The sequence below is a fragment of the Astatotilapia calliptera genome, chromosome 20 (assembly GCF_964374335.1).
Source record: "Astatotilapia calliptera chromosome 20, fAstCal68.1, whole genome shotgun sequence".
NCBI classification, from domain to species: domain Eukaryota; kingdom Metazoa; phylum Chordata; class Actinopteri; order Cichliformes; family Cichlidae; genus Astatotilapia; species Astatotilapia calliptera.
The window spans coordinates 7,896,312-7,913,688 of NC_137441.1; the positions used below are offsets into that span (position 1 = coordinate 7,896,312).

General features: G+C 41.5%; 1 protein-coding gene across 1 annotated transcript in view; it reads right to left on the reverse strand.

Moving 5' to 3' along the window:
• Positions 1-17,377, reverse strand: part of plxna2 (plexin A2) — a 157,527-nt gene that overhangs the window by 38,225 nt on the left and 101,925 nt on the right. Inside the window, exons 8-14 of the mRNA XM_026153903.2 lie at positions 15,287-15,383; positions 13,595-13,709; positions 12,323-12,523; positions 11,547-11,643; positions 11,081-11,280; positions 3,342-3,493; positions 18-135 (exon numbers count right to left, since the gene is read on the reverse strand). Coding sequence (XP_026009688.1) covers positions 18-135; positions 3,342-3,493; positions 11,081-11,280; positions 11,547-11,643; positions 12,323-12,523; positions 13,595-13,709; positions 15,287-15,383 — 980 coding nt within the window. The remainder of the gene's footprint in view (positions 1-17; positions 136-3,341; positions 3,494-11,080; positions 11,281-11,546; positions 11,644-12,322; positions 12,524-13,594; positions 13,710-15,286; positions 15,384-17,377) is intronic.

The window sequence follows — 17,377 nt, forward strand, 5'->3', positions numbered from 1 at the left end:
TTTAATTACACTCATACCACAAAGGAGTAGAGTTGTGAGGAACGAGCCCGGAGTTCTGGTTTGCACTCTCCGACACAGAGCTGTACTGGACCCGGCATACTGTCCGCATGGGCCATATCCATCTCACATACGATCCTGCAAAAGACAGTTAAAATGGGTTTCCAATTAAAATGACTTCAGGAACAGAAGTATACTCCCATACTTGAAGCGGGAATTCAATTTTTTTTTTAAAAAGTAACATTAAACTTAAACATGGTCTTCATGATTTAATGCTTAAGCAACGTTGTAGAAAAGAATATTCAAAGCACTTCGCTGCTTGATATTGATATATCTTCTGCTCTAATTACAATATTTTTTGTAGTTTCATTCATTTCATTACATGACACAGTCAGACATCGATGACAATCTTTAAATGAGACCATGTCTGCTCCTCTTTTGGCACTCCAGCATGCTGCACCTGAATGTAGTAAATTTCCCACTAACAGCTAGCCCTCCCCAACAGTGGTGGTGCTGTGCCAGTACAGCAAGACTAATGTTAATCATGCAGCAAGATCAATACCGTTCCATCATATCATGTGATCAGGTATCTCCCAGCACTGCAGGTGACTAGATCGAATGACATAATAAAATGAGAGCGTCTATTGATCGCTGGTGCCAGGGAGTAATAAAGTACAAGAAGCAATCACAGTGTGGAAAGAGAGATGGAATATGTGGGGGAGCAGATGGCAGGGGCAGGTAGGAGCGGAGCTGATGAAGCAGAGCAGATGTATTGTTTCTCCAGCACTGATCATCTGAATTACAACAAATGACTTTGAGAGCTTTGTTGGATGAGCTATGTGGACGAGTGTAGCTAAAGGAGGATTTACTTGCTGACAAACCTAATAATATCCTCTTACTGCACCTCACAAAAACAGAGACTCGCTTGCTTCCTACCTGAAAGCAAAACTGTACTGGCCATTTGCAAAGTTACAGATTTATGATAATAAGTTGGGTTTTTTGTGGGTTTTTTTTTTTTTTAAATTTATCATTCATTTTCTCTGTGGATCTTCGCAATTAAGTCTGCTAAAAAAAACAAACAAACTTGCAGGTTACTTTTAAAATTCATTCATACAAATAAGGTTTCAGTTTGGAATCTACAACAAAAAATGCTGCAGAATAGTCTCAGTCCTTAAAAAAGTACTTTTTGACAGCTGGAAAAAAGGAACAAACAAAAGTTCAGACTTTTTCTTCAAAGCAGGAGTAGCTTTCACACACACCTCTGAAGTAGTAACATAAAAGACACATAAATATGTATGTTTTTTTGTACAGTCCAGTCCATCATAGGGTGGCTGATGACTGAATTAAGACTCAAAACAAACACCAACAGTCAGCTAAGGACATGCGCATAATGAACCTAGAGGCAAAATACAATCCAAAGGTGCTGAATAAAAGTCCAGCTCAGTATATCATCTGGACGACTTCATCTCCTTCAAAGTTGGACTTAAAAGGTTATAGGTTAGTTTTTTAATTTTGCACAGTCAATTTTTTTTTCTTTACCCGCCATATAAATGAATTCCCCAGCTTGTCCCCAATCGCATTAAAGTGCTGTCAGATCAGTGTGCTGCACACAAAGTGTCTCCTACAGCCAAGTGGATTTTAATTACAGCTATACAGCTACTCAATGCAGGGCAAGGAACCACAGAAATACTCTATGCCATGTGAGCTGTTATAGCTTTACTACTTTATTACCGCATCACAGTAAACAGTAGTAGCAAGTGTGCACATGTGACTGCGAGATATGTCTTTGTAACACCATGCAGAAGTTAAACTATGCGACTTATAGCAATGGCATCACGCTTCGCTGTTCTCTTTCTGAGGGCACAAGTAGGTCAAAGAAAAAATTAGGGTTAAAGGCTCCTCTGAGAACCATGCCAGTGATAGGCTGCATGGGTGTTGGTGTGTGGGTTCATTCACATGTGGGTTCATGCCTGTCATCTTTTTTAGTGAATTGCTATACATTTCATTCTTAACACCATTTTCTTACAGATTTAAAGTCAGTAGAGAGAGAATTTCACTTTAACTGAAAGAAAAGCCAATTATTTCTGAGTACTTGTCTCTCCTAAAGAAAACTATAAATATTATAATAAAATTTCTAGAGAGCTGTGGTGGCTGAAGGGTCCAATAATAAAGGTTACAATAGCAATGTTGTACTATTTTAATAGACTATTCCTCATATCCTATTGATTTTCCGTGGTACAATTATCTAACCTGTAATTGCTCCATAATGTGTATTTTTGTTCCTTCTGCATAAAATGCTTAAAAATCATAATAGAATAGTTTTTTTTATAATGAAGTATTGCCTTTCCCTCAACAATGAAGCTCAATTCCCAAAGGCAACTCAACCTAACCCTAGTCTAAATATGTACATATATATTTTTAGGGTAAACTAACACACTATCTATACATACATCTATCTTGGGAGGGCTAACACAACCTGAGATTAAACAACCATGAGGCGCTGGGTCTTTAAGTCTACACACGTTTGTGTGTCTAGCCAAGGGGGTGGTGGGCAAGTTGGGAAGCATGGGCCACGTTTCATTAGTTCAGGGTGAACGGGACAGACTTTACCATGATGTACACACAGCATGGGACAATTAAGGAGGTAAACACAAGTAAACACACACAGCTGTTATGGGATTGTTGCTGACTAGATGAGCTACACAGAGAGAACTGGGCTACTGTGCTGCAGGGAGGGAAAACAGCAATGTCAAGACCAGACTGTTTGGACCTGCTCCAGTCTTCATTAAAGCGGGAGATTGTGCAACACACATATATAGTTTAGAGCTTATTAGCTGTTACAGCACATAAATAATGTATCAAAACCTAAGGCTAGATGCATGCTATTATGAGAGTTAATAACGGATTGAATGCATCCCTATGTTCAATATTAATTAAATAAAAGAACATGAAATAAATTATAATTTTTTTTTTTTTAAAGTTACTGAATAATTACTTAAAACCTCGGTCACTCTGTCATTTTGTTTTTTCCTACTTTTATACACTTGTAGGAACAGCAAATATAGTCCATTTAGAATATTTTGCTACTGTTAGCAAGTGAGAGGGCATATGGCCACACCGTGTGCAGCAATTCCTATAAATAACTGTTATTACATACAATGTACATATACACTTTCTGCAAATGAGATCTGCTTATAAACTGGGAGGGTTGGTTGGAAGAAACGTCATGTTTTCACTTAACTTGAAGGAATAATTGTGTTTGTAATTAAATGTTGTGTAGTTATCCATCAATAATAAGTATTAGCAATAGTTTTGAAATGATCATTCCTGTTTGGATCACTTACTGTTCAGCAATGATGTAGCCATCCTCTACAGGGGTACACCTCACTCCTGCCACCTCTACATTGCCGACCATATCTGAGAAAGCCAGACCAAGGTTTGTGCCATGGATGGTCACCCGGGTGCCTCCCTCTGGGGGTCCAGCCACTGGTGTTACCTATAATGTTGGAGAGAAACTAGACATCAAATGATGTTTTTGTCTTCAGGGATGCGGCGGGTTTATAGAAACACATAAATGCGTACAGGTTTCTGTATGTGCTCAAGGGTAAATATGCTCTTTTGGTCCAGGTGGCTGTAAAAGCAATTAAGTGTACTCCCCAGTCCTACATCCACAAAATGTCAGAACATGCCATGAGTCACTGTGCCAAGAGCAACTTCTAATCACAACAGCACCTAATGACACTTGTTTTGCAGCTCTTCTTGTTAAAATGTGGCATTATACCCATCCACACACCATGCATACATAATCACCAGTGAATACAAAGGTTTTTTTTCTTTTGCAATTTCGTTCTCCTGCAACAGCAAATCTTTTTAAAAAAAGGAACTTTGGGATAAAGACGAAGCTGTTTTTAACACTCAGCAAAGCCACCTGCTCAGAATCTACCCTGCTTAACATGGATGTTAAATCTAACAAGGGGGGATACTAATGATTAGCGAAGACCACCTACTCATAAAATGCAATATGGCTGCCCAGCATGACCTTGGCACAGGGTGGCACAGTGCCTTCTGTGCTGCAGAGTCCTGTTGAGGCACCAACCTGGCCATCACACAGCCATTTAAACACAAGAGGACAAGATAAGGAGGAGGAGTAAAAACAAAAACGAGAACACAGAATGAAATGGAAAAAAGGTTAGAAAAAAAAGACCAAAAGAGTAGGCAATACTGTGCAGTCACCAAAGGAATACAGAAAAACCAAGAGAGGAGGGCAGCAGGGAGGATAGACTGTCACTTTGCTGTGTGGGGCTGCTATGCAAACAATCAATACGCTATTACTGACCATGCAAGCAGAAGGGAAAAAACAAGAGTCAGTTGTACCCGCTCACTGAACTGCAAACCCCCACGTGATGGCAACCCTTTAAGACTTGCTGTACACCCTCTATCCCCACCCCCAACACCCACTAGGGCATTGCGGCTTCCGTGTGGGATGCTGGCATTGTAATCTAGATTCAGTGGACATTAATTGCTCTGGATGTAAAGTAAGTGTGTCACTGCAACGCCTGAGGGGCCTGAATACATGAATCTTTTAGCACTGCTTGGGCATGCAGGGTATAGAAGGGGGGAACATAATGGCTAAATATATCCATGTCAGGCGATGGCAGCAGCTATTCGAGTAGACTTAGTGATGGTTACATAAGCAACGTGAGGGCCTGTGAGAAAACAAGGGAGGGGAAAAAAAGAAAGGAAAAGCACGAAGAGGAAGGGAATGGAAGAAAGAAGAGTGAAAATGGGGTGAGCAGCGGGGGGAAGTGGACGCAGTTTCGGTCCCATCAGACAAGACGGGTGACAGGTGAGGCAGGGACGGTGACAGGACAGCAGTGCTGTATCACAGACGGGCATGCTAAAAGCTTGGGAGTCCTCCTCCTTCTACTTAGAGACTGAAATGGACACTTCCCATGGTGGACCAAGGACATGATGATAGTCCAGTTCACGCAGAAAACCCATTTTCCTGAGTTCCCCACTGACAGACAGAGCCTTGATTCATCTGGATCATGGAAAAAAACTATCACTTCAAAGATGCACCAGGCTGTGAGGCATAAGAGAACTTCTGCTCTTTGTCTTTGTGTCTGCATTTCTAACACATACAAAGGAACCAGATCTATAAAGAATTTTTTTTTGTTTACAAGACTGATTTGATTGCCAATCACATTAGTTCTAATGGTCTTTATAGACAAATAAAAGTAGTCATATATACTATCATCTGGTAGCATAGGTTTGTGTTTATATTTCACTGCAAAATTATCTTGTTTGCATCACTCTCTTTGTTTTCTTCCCATCCATCATCTTATCTCCCCAGGCCATGTGACACATCTTCCTCTTCCTCTAGTTTGCTTGTTTTGCTTTACCAAACTGTATTTCAGAAGGGAAAAGGAAGCGTTGCTGGTCATGCACACACATGCCCTTCTGCCCCAGCTCCCTTTTCCCACCCAGTGCTGCCATGCCATGCTCCCTATGTAATCCTTTTAGCAGCAGTGCTGCTGCCCGCCTGGCATTGTCACACTGTCAATAGAGGGTAATTCCCAGCAAACAGGCAGTCAGCTTGCAAGCCACTCTCCCTGCTCCTACTCATGCAGTCGCTCTGGCATAATGTATCTCTCTCTGGCCAAAAGACCATGAAAAGAATAAATGAAAAAACACTAGAATCATTAGAGATAAAAATGCATGGCTTAAGTAAAAAAAAAAAAAAAAAGACATTCTGATGTACAAGAATTCAATTTCCAGAAAAAAAAATGCTGGCTAGTTTTGAGAAGACACCTTGTTATTCTGAGAAATAACAAAAACTATGGCGACAGAGAGAAATGGGCTTCAATGTGAATAACCTGGGGCTGTCTGTCAGCGTGGTGCTGACATATTCAGCTGAAGTAATGGCGGGGAAAGATGTGCTGATGCAGCCAATGCTAAACTCAATACATAGAGCAGAGTGCAATACACCAACCGAGCTGCCTTCGGGCTATGCAAGCCAAGCATGTCACTGTAACTACGGCAGCTGACCGAGCCCGGTGGAATTCAGCAATAATAATATTCCTCATTTACTATTAAAATCTATAATACGAAAAAAATCTACTGTATGTTCATTATTATCTACTTTCAATAAAGCTTAGATATACAGGGAGTGCAGAATTATTAGGCAAATGAGTATTTTGTCCACGTCATCCTCCTCATGCATGTTGTCCTACTCCAAGCTGTATAGGCTCGAAAGCCTACTACCAATTAAGCATATTAGGTGATGTGCATCTCTGTAATGAGAAGGGGTGTGGTCTAATGACATCAACACCCTATATCAGGTGTGCATAATTATTAGGCAACTTCCTTTCCTTTATTTGTTTTTTGTTAAGTTGCCTAATAATTATGCACAGTAATAGTCACCTGCACACACAGATATCCCCCTAAAATAGCTAAAACTAAAAACAAACTAAAAACTACTTCCAAAAACATTCAGCTTTGATATTAATGAGTTTTTTGGGTTCGTTGAGAACATGGTTGTTGTTCAATAATAAAATTATTCCTCAAAAATACAACTTGCCTAATAATTCTGCACTCCCTGTATAGGATACGATCTTTTTATGCCCTTAAAAACACCACAGTGGGAGATTTCTGTTTTTCCCAAAGCTCTATGTTTGGCTTTTGAAATTAAACAACCTTTGATATCATTTAGAAGCTTGCAGATAATCTCTTTGTCTTGCCACTCAGACTAATTCTTAGCTCAGACTAATTCTAGCATGTCACATTTAATTGTGAGAAGCATTTAATGGGCTTGATAAAACCCCACTGATCGCTTGTTCCAGAACAAACTGCATCCTAAATACTTTATAGAGTCTTGAATGTCTTGTAATAGGCTAAGACATATTGGTTACAATAAAAATGAGCATGAGGGTGGGAATGGATGTTTGTATCTGTGTGTGCCTGTATGTCTGTGTCTATATGTCAGGTTGGGTGTCAGGCGCCACCTCTCTGGGGACATCTCAGGCCCTCCAAGGTTTGGAGGCCTATCTCCCCCTACCACCACTTCCCCTGCCAGTGGCGGACCCCCTCAGACATCGGTGCGTTGGTGGTTCTTTGTGTCCGGGGATGGGCGTCCAGGTACACACCGGCTCACTCCTTGGTGGCCGCTTATCGGGGCCTGGAGCCTGGGGCTCGCTCGGGCCACTTCGGAGGTGGGGTGCCCCCGGCCTCTCGGCCTGGGGCTCGGTCACTCTGGCACAGCTGGCTGCCAGCGGAGCTCACCGGCGCGTCACTGCAAGTCCCCCTGGCTTCTGCTCCGCGGCTGCTGAGTGAGCCCTCATCTGGGACTCTCCTCAGCTCTTTCTGGGACAGTGGCGCGGCTGCCCCTCTGTTGGTCTTCCTTGGTCTCTTGTGTTCTGGGGGCCTCTGGATGTCTGGAGTTTTGATCTCATCCACACCTGCTTCACGCCCTGGAGGACGGGGCTGTGGCCCCCCCACACCCTCTAGCAGATTATTACATGAAGGAACCTTTTAAAAAACAAAAAACAAGCGCGTCCATGCTCACAGGTGTACACACGGGTGATCACACCCACAAACTACACCCTTTTTGGCTCCTACCTCAAAGCACACTGTGTTCTGTTGATCTTATGTGCTGCACAATAATGTTTAACATTTAGTATTTACTGTCATATTCCCATATATCATTGTGATGTTGTTTATTCTATTACTCTTGTTCTCTTCTGCTTGTTTTCTTTTTTCTTTCTCAGCAGGTGATCCAGGTGATCGATATATGCATTTTTTTTTCTCTGCCCGTTCTGTTGGTTTTTGTCTTTTGCCCTTCTCCCCCGTCCCTCTTCTCAGCTGTTTCTCTTTCCCTCTTTCTTTCTCCCCTTCTTTCCCCCAGTCAAGTCTGTCCCGTATTCAGTAAGTGAAAATAAAATAAACAATAAAAGGTGAATCAAATGGACCATTACGGCAAGGCTGGGATGGTCAGTTTGGTAAAGTAAATCCGTTGGGCATCTTTCTTTGCCTTTAGACAACAATTCTGATGGCAAAAGAGCCAAACGGGACAGGCAAAAAAAAAAAAAAAAACCACAATAAAAATGAGCTGAAAACAAGTAAAAAACAAAAGAAGACTATGTAAAAAAAAAAAAACAAGACCTGTGATTTGAATGGGGAATTGTAACCTATCATCTGGTTTGCATGTGAATCTGTGGGGTGCTGAGCAATATTTTATTCTTCAGCTGGCAGATTTAATAAAGGTCAGCATCCATACAGTACAGAAGCACTCTCGGGGTTACAGCAGTAAGCAGAGTTCAGTTGTAGTCTGATAACAGCTGACAGGCCTGCTATCCCCGTGGAGTTCAAAATATCAACAAAAAGCATGCATTCACTTGCATGTTTGAGGAAGAAAGAGAAAAAAGGAATCCCATATTTTTTCTTTCCTAAGGCTATAGCTAGATGTTTATATTTACTGTCACTAGAGGCAGGGGAGCTTCTTTGCTATACAGTTAACTCATACAGAAACCACGGCCGAAGCGTATTGAGGAAACGCCTTTCATATGCCCATCTAACTCCCAGCTTCATTTGATGTTGTTCCCTCTGCTGTTAGCAGGGGCTTACATCTCTTCAATATTAATGGCCCATGGTGGGAGGCACCGTGGCACTTAATAGAAACATTAATTATTCAAAAGGCCTATCTTGTGGAAGGCACATCTACTAATGTGTTAGTATGTATACAAATCAGCTCTTGATGGGGGCTTTGGTGCATACAATCAAAACCAAATTTATTAATAAATTCAGCCCAACAGGGGGATGTCGGCTTCTTAAAGAAACTGTAATCACTGAGAGACGGGAGGGGGGTGGGGGCGGGGGGGTGCTAGGACGACGCACGAATGATGAGCGCCGGCTTCACTACCAATGATGAGTAGAAAATAGGTGTGTCTGTCTGAAGTACATGCTCACGCAGAGTTGATTTTGCCACCTACAGCCATAAACAGATCTGATTTTAGATTGGCCTCAGGAGCCCCCCACGCCCAAACTTCCCCCCCTACTCCCCGGCTCCTTTGTTCTTCCCACCTTTGATGACTTTACATCTCCCCCTCAGTCTTTTGTTGTCTTGCTTGAATCGTTTCACCTCACCCAAACCATTCATACTTTCACAAGTGTAGTTTTTTATTTTTCTTCCACTTAAACGGAAAGACTGACCGTGTAGCTCTGCTTCTGTAATATATTGTCAATCACTGGTTTTTGATAGAAGTGCTAATTGAAGAATAATATAAAAATAATAATTATGCCAGTCATTTCCCCTGTGAGCTTTTTCCTTTGGCTTGCCATGTCATTTCAAAACCGGTTTGTTACATTCTATAGTTTTCAGATTTGCTTTTGACATCATTGCTTAAACATTGGACAACTGATGGATGCAGTATAGATATAGTAATGCAAGGTTCTCAATGTTTAAGCTTACTTTTGGTTACATGTTTTATTTATTGCTTCTTTTGTGCTCTTCACTATTGCAAGTCCCATTGCATGATGTGTCAAAGTCTCAAACTCATCATATTGGATGTAATTTGGCAAAAAGAGTCAGAAACAGTTAAACACAGAGACACAAGAACAAAAAACATGGAGGTATAAGACAGCAGGGAAAAGAAAAAAGAAGATCGGTCGGACTTCATCAGCTTGCCTATTTTTCGTGATTATTTGCGTGTAGTATAGCAAATCAATTACCCAAGTTGTTAGCTTCAGTTTTTAATTGGCTAGAGTTACATGTGGGTATGTAGTGGAGGAAAAAGAAGCTAAATGAATAAATGTGGAGGCAGATAGGTCTGGTAGGTTAACCACAATGCACTGGTGTGTTACCAAGCTAATTAAATAGTCGGCCCCTCCTGGCCTGACTCCTCTGTGACAGCAGACCGACAGTGGGGGCTTTGAGTAAGCAAAGGTCTGCTTGTGGAAAACAAATAAGCACTTCCAGGTCATGATCCCGATCTTGCTGATGTGGAGGACATCCAGCTATTGGGTTCTAGTCATGTCTGTGAAAATTCAGCATGACAGAAAAAACAAGAAGGAGCACCGCTCATTCACTTGGTTATGGATGCAAAGATAATTTAAAAAAAACTACGATTACTTGCTTGTGAAATTCCCTTTTTAACAGTTATTGGTGCCAAAGAAACTTTCAAAGGGCTGGAATAACCTTGTGTGAGGACAAAAGACATTAAAATCTATGAGCAGGGAGCTGTGCCTATGCACAAAGAGAAAGCAGATGTCAAAGAGACAGCCCTTTAAAACTACAAATCTCAAGCTCTATTTCTGTGCGTGCATGTATTTGTGTGTCCTTGCCCTTGGATAAGTCCTGAAGATGAAAAGAACTCTCATAAGAATAAGCACCTGCGAGTATAACACATATAGCCGCACAGGTACATAAACAGCCATACATATAATTTTTGTTTTTAAGCAAATAAAGATAGATAAACACAGAAAAAGAAAAGGCAAGATAAAAGGACAGACAGAAAGGCAACAAACATTTAAGGATGTGCAGGCATTTGGTGGGCCAAGCACAGTAGGGAGCCTATTGAAGGTTTATTCTCATTCTTTCTGAGTCCACACAAAACCAAAGTAGAGTAGAACAGCTGCTTCTCATGCAACACCTTGTTCTATCTTGTACAAGATAAAAATTTTAATTTATCAGAGGTCCTATCCATCTCTTTAAAGAATCCCGCTATTACCGCTTCAACTTAAATGTTAAAAAACAGCATGCCAGAGTCAAGTGTATTCTTATTCTGCTGCAATTTAGTGATCATGATGTGCTTTGGAGAATACCGAACAGGTTTTTCACTTTGTAACTGCCTTGCCACTGGCACAGATGACAATGTCTTATTAAGCCGTTTTAAGCTGTCTGAGCTGTTAACTTTGAATTTTAAGTATACTTCTACAGTCTCAGCTGAGCGCCTCATGACCCTCTGTGAAAGAACTGTGACAAGATGCAAGACACACCTTGCAACGGAAGCTGATAATTACATATCGATTGACCGCTGGATCTGTGTGGGCAGGTAGGAAGGACAGACGAGGGATTATAGGTACTGACCTCAGTGATGCGTGGGTTGGTACACTTCACATTCTTGCTGGACAGGTTCAGCCAGCGGGTTGTGTAAGGGTTGATGGGGGGGCAGTGGTGCCTCAGTGTACACCTTCCCTCACCACTGCACCAGCCACACTGGAATTTCCTCTCTGCCTTTAGACACATGCCGCAGCTGTCCCGCTGGGCTGCACACTTGTACAAGTGCACTGTGGGATGACATGGGCAATACAGTGAACATACCAATAAGTATTGCTGTTATTGTTAAAAGGAAAACTGGTAGATAGTATGCTATGAGTAAAATATTTTTCAAATTTCTTAAATACTCTACAAATGATTTGACATGAATACATACAAATGCTTTTGTGACCTCTCACAAAAAAATGGAATATTTGCACCAATAAAAATATCCCAAAAATGACAGCGTCCATCCTATTTTCTAGCCGATATTGACATCAGCATCTTTTGTTCTTACCTTTAATATTTTCTGGGTTGTCAATAATAAAGTTGCCGTTCCACACCACTGAGAAATCCACAGGAAGCTCACTGATTTTCATTCCTTCATACAGATACTAGAGGCCACAGAGTGATGAAGAGGGAGAAAGAGATAGAGATTGGGATAGAAGCAGAAAAGAGAGGAGGATTTCAATGGGAAGTCTGGGAATTTGAATCCCCGTGAACCCAAGTGGAGACAGTACTGTGTCCTTCCAATATTACCCCATACTTACATCATCTCAGTATCTGAGGAGCAGACAAAGTGAAAAGCCACAAGATATGGGACAGCTGGGCAGGAGCTTGAGCTTCCCTCTGGCCTTTATTGATGCTGTGCTTAACTGCCTCCCATGCGCTTAATTCTAGCCTGACTTTCATTGCCCAAGTGTGTTTTTGTGTTTGTGTTTGTGTGTGTGCAGGAGAGCGAAAGACTGGAAAGTAAAACATGCATGCCTGTGGTACCTCTGGGAATATACTACAGAAGTCAGCAGTATATTGACTTCTGAAGGCAGACTCGTGCTACAGTCTTCTTCTGTATAATTATCTATGATGATGGCTACTATTTCTCCACTAACTAAATAACATACACACACACACACAAGCATACACATGGTATGGGATTCAGGCCATTATCTGTTTTTGTATACAGTATTTAAAATGTGTGCGTAATTATATAATGGAGAATTACAGACAAATCAAATTACACATCATCAATTTCACTCATATTGTCTCAATGTGAAAAGGCACCGCACAACCTACCGAACTGTTCTGGCACTGTACACTGGAGCTGTTGAAGCGGAGGGCAGTGACTCGGTGGCTGACCCCCTGGATGTGCAGGACGCACTCATAGCCCCGCTGGCCAGACTGGGGCTGTGGCAGATTCTTGGCCTTCAGGGTTATAGGCTTCACCTCGCCTGCTGGGATCAGAATTTCCTCAGAGCGCACTAGCTGGGGACAGTCCTGGAAGGATAAAGCAGAGAGGGTCCACGAAAAAGAAAAACGTTCCACTTTCATGTTTAGCAAGACAAGGAGAACAAAAGAACTTTGCAATAATGGTGAAAAAGGAGGATGATTATAAGTAGGAAACACAATATGTGGAATTAATGTGGAAATTAATTCTAAGTTAGAATTTATAACTGATTTCTGTGACCTTGGAAAGCTATGAGCTGCGTTGAAATACACATTCTCAAGAGAGGAATTATGAAACTGCTCAATTCGTCAAAACTGAGAATGGTATCAGTAGTCAGTGGTTTAAAGTATTCAGTAATAATGGAGGTCGTTGCTATTTGAAATACTCTGAGAAAACTGCCTTTATGGCTTTACACAATGAAGCTTCACTCTTAATGGCCTTTAGCTTTGTGAATCTTTACATCTCAAGTCAATTAAAGTATAGATACAATATCATAAGGCGATATTCAAATATACCTTTAGATTGTAGGGTTGCTAAAATAAAATAGCTGTTCCTGATGTCATAGAGAAAGGCTGGTCTTAATTCATAATTGTGAGTACTGCATCTAATCTTACCACTGAAGCTCTGTGTGCCATGCACAGCAAATACATATGAACTGAGGCAATGCAAGCGGGCTACTCATATATGTACAGAAGAGGGATTATTAACAAGTTTTTTTTAATACAAGTGAATGGGTTTAAATGAATAAAGGCAAACACTTAAAATCCCAGTAGTGTAAATGTGCATAGCTAGTGACATAGTGATCATTATTGATGTGGTCAAAATGATCTTGTGTCATTGTTAAGACATGTTAAGCTCAGTAACTCCAAGGATAATAGACTGTTAATTGCTATTGCAGAGAACAAGAGCTCTGAATGAGTAGCACCACTTCAGAAATAGAAAAGCTTAGATGGCTGTCTTTCTGAAGACATGCCCCGAGGCTGACACAGAGCTGAAACGCAGTGCAGGAGACAGGTAGAAAGAAACCAAGTGCAAATATGCAAAAGGAAGGGTGAAAGAGAGAGAGGAAAAGATGGATTAGGTTATAAGTCCGTGTGTCTGTGCATGTGTGTTCCACCAACCTCAGAAGCGTTGACCCGTCCCTCCTGGAAGGAACAGCTGGAGGGGTCATGGGTGCACAAGTTGCGGTATTTGCACCAGTGGCACCGGAAGGCACTGTTCACACATGACAGACACCTGCAGGAACACACAAACACACACATGCGCACACACTGAGTGAAAGGGGGAAAAAAAAAAGAACAGTGCAGTCAAGGAGGGACAACGAGTTTGCCAAAGTAGGGGGAAGTGCCACATAGGAAATGAGTTCATGTCCCAAGTGGGCACCTGCTGTTGTTGTGCCCTTGTGGTTGGCACAGTACCTAATAGCTGCTAGGCCAAATTCTCCCTGCATACATTTTCCTCTACCATATATTAATACGTGTGACATGTGTGAATAGGACACCACAATCACAATAAGAAAGAGAGAGATGGAGAGGTGGAGTGTTATACTAGTAAGATAGCAGTAATGAGGATAAACGTGCACTTTCCAACACTGTATATAGAAACTATATAGATGAACAGAAGGTGAGATGAGTCAAAACAAGAATGGCCAAAGAAAACCAGTTGATGGGAAAATACTAGGTACAAGACATGCTATTCTGCATGTTACTAAAGCAAACCAAGGCAAGCACAGCACTCACTTTTAATAGACTGTGATGAGATTTTACTGTGCTATGTATTTTTGAGCAGTTGTTCAAAAGGGGTGGGCTGGGGGGGTTGTCACAACTGGTTCTCTCTTTCGTTGTCTCCTTTTTGCACATATGCTCATTGTGAAATATTATCACTGAGGCAAAAATCATCAGAGTGATCTCTGTCAAGAAGCCTAATTTGAATGAATCGGGCTGATTCACTATCAGGAATATACAGGGAACGATATGTGCAATAAGAGGGAAGTAACAGGAGGTGGCATTACTGAAAGGATGGTGTATGCCCTTTTCAAATGTATGCATATTTCTTCGCGTGTGTGGCTGTGTGCACTCTGTTTGTCATCAGTGATTAACTGAGCTGATGTGAGAGTTGGTAATTGCATTCTGTGCTACTCAGGCAAGGTTCTCAAATAGCAATATGAAGAGAAAGGAGACAAAACACGAAGAGAGAGATGCAGAGTAACACTGCCTGCTTTTATCTAGCAAAGGAGACAATGGCTAAAACATTTTGTTTTAATGTCAAGGGGAGAGTCAAAGGATAATTTGACATGGTAGGATTCCTGAACCCCTGTGATACCCTTTCTCAACTACTCTCAATTCAGTGATACTCCCAAGTCAATGAGGCCTTTGAATCTCACACAAACAGAATCTGCCACACTGGAATGAAGCAAGCAATTGCAAAGGCACCGCAGACACTAAGATCTCCAATCCAGGGATTCAATTCAACATCACTCAATCAGGGACAGACATGGCATGAAAATGGGCATGAAATCCCCACAGAAGGCCTGTTAGGCAGAAAGCAGAGTGTTTTGTAGTTGAGCATGTTTGAAAAGAATGCTTCATTAACAACACAACACAGATTCTTCCTGTGTGGACCGCGGGGAACAGCAAGCGATCAGATTACATTAATTTTTACAGGGGATATTTTTAGGGGACTGGGGCAGGCTAACGTTAAAGACAAATAGTGATTAAAGTCCCACAGCACTGATTCGGTGGTTTCGGGCAGCAGCTCTGGGCATTGTTCTTGTCAAAAAAAGAAAATGAATGGACTCAGAGAGCGATACTCACAGTTGGTGGACACTGCAGTTGTAAAATTTGACCTCTGTGCTGATAAGCATCTGACCGGTCTCCTTAGAATTCAACCTCAGTTCAACGCCTGACCAATCTGAAAGAGAGGAGACACGACATCAACCTTTATTTAATCTTTTACTGTTACAGAGCAGTGAATATGTTCGCACTGTTTGCGTAGTTGTGAACAGCAGACTGATTTTAGTTTTAGGCTTATTAATATTTTTGAAACGAAGGTTGTTAGCACACATACACACATCACTTAGAAAGGTATTTCTTGTGTAGTATTGCATATATTTAAATATGTAACATGAAGGAATACTGCTTGCATTGAGCCTGTGAAAATTAAATACCTGAATTTCAATCTCATACAGAACCATTTAATCAGATCCAAATTTATTTACCTTCACTTTGCTGAACAGAGCTCTGACTGTGTTTTGTGAAAAAAAAAAGCCACATTATCTCTCTCTATCAGAACACCAGCTCCATAAATATGTGCAAGTGTCTGTTTGTATGTGTCGAGCAGCCTGAATTTCAGATGACATTCAGTGAGTAGGAGGGCTGACTGACCCTTAGTGCTCTGTTCTCTCCACAGCACCTGTTGGGAATCAGGATTTGTTTCACACAAGTCTCTATAGCAGGCACATAACAGACTTCTACTAGTACATATTTGTCTCACAGGATCTGATAAAGTCATATAGAGGTCATATCTGCACAAAACTTCATCTAAGACCATTTTATTTAGTGGACAAGGGTGCCAGCTATTTTCTTTAACGAGTTCAGTGTCTTCACAGTTTATCCTGACCTCTTCTCCTGCCCCTTCACATAATTGTATTTTAATTTGGCCTCTCTCCTGTATTTTCCATCAGTCTCCACCTTCCAAGTCTTGATCTCCCCTCCCCCTCTTCCTTTCTCCTTTCTTTCCTCTGTTCTCCTCAGATCAAGTCACCACGGCACAATCAGTGTTGATGTGCAACAGACAGAAGACTTGCTAGGGGGACAGGTGACGGAGGTCAGGAGGAGGTGGCCTCAGGGGAAAGCATGTGAAGTAAAAACAAAGGTATAAACAGCTGGATGGATAGCTTGATGGATGGAGGATGGTCTTACAGGGGGGATTGGCTGACATTTACCTGGGGGAGAACATTCATATTAGTGCCTGATGCACTTGTCCCCATGGGAGTTCTGGGCAAACAGGTCTGTCATTTACTCACAGGAAAGAAGATTACCAACCCCCCAAAACACACATTGACTTCCATACACTGCATATTATATATTATTCAGGCAGTTTAGTTTTGTTATCCTGCAGCCATCTTTCCTTGCAAACAAGAGGCATTTATTGTCAAACAACAGATGTTAATATTCACAATGATATACACATTTGCAAATAAATGAATGCCTGAGCCAGAGTGATATATTTGTGCCCTGTATTTACAATAGAAGTTCATGAGATTTCCAACAATCATATAAGAGAGGTTATTGGCATACCTTTACACAAGATCTAAAAGCAGTCTTCCTTGTTTATTCCAAAGAAGGTGTCATGTGACATGCTTGTTTTGTGGAGTTCAATAAAATTAGCCAATTTCAAACTTTCAAATTCATCAGGTACCAGTGGAGGTACAGAGCAAACACACTGTCTATGCCTTGGCTATGCAAAGACTGGAATCCATCAAATCAACTTACTCCCTCTAATTGATCCCTGACTGAAGAGTAGACCATAGGGAATGGTCTACGGTTAGACCATGGACTAGTGTTAGTCCATCCCCTATTAGGCAAATCTAAGGCCAGACATTAAGTGCAACGTAGCTGGACCACAGGCCAGGGGATCTAATTTGGATCCTCAAGCAGATTTAAAGTAGCCGGGGTCATGTGTTAGCACAGTTCACAGCAAAACAACCTGAATCCTGTGGGTGCTTGTTATTTAGACAGCCCCTGAATAAACTGGGAGTGCTGGATCACTAAATATGTTTCAGAGTTTGTACACGTGCAGCTGAACAGTTAGCCCAGAGATTTGTAAATGAGAGGGAGGGACATATCAGAATCCAGCAAAGGCTGTGTTTTGATGAGCGTATTGTTGACTGCACAGGAAAATAA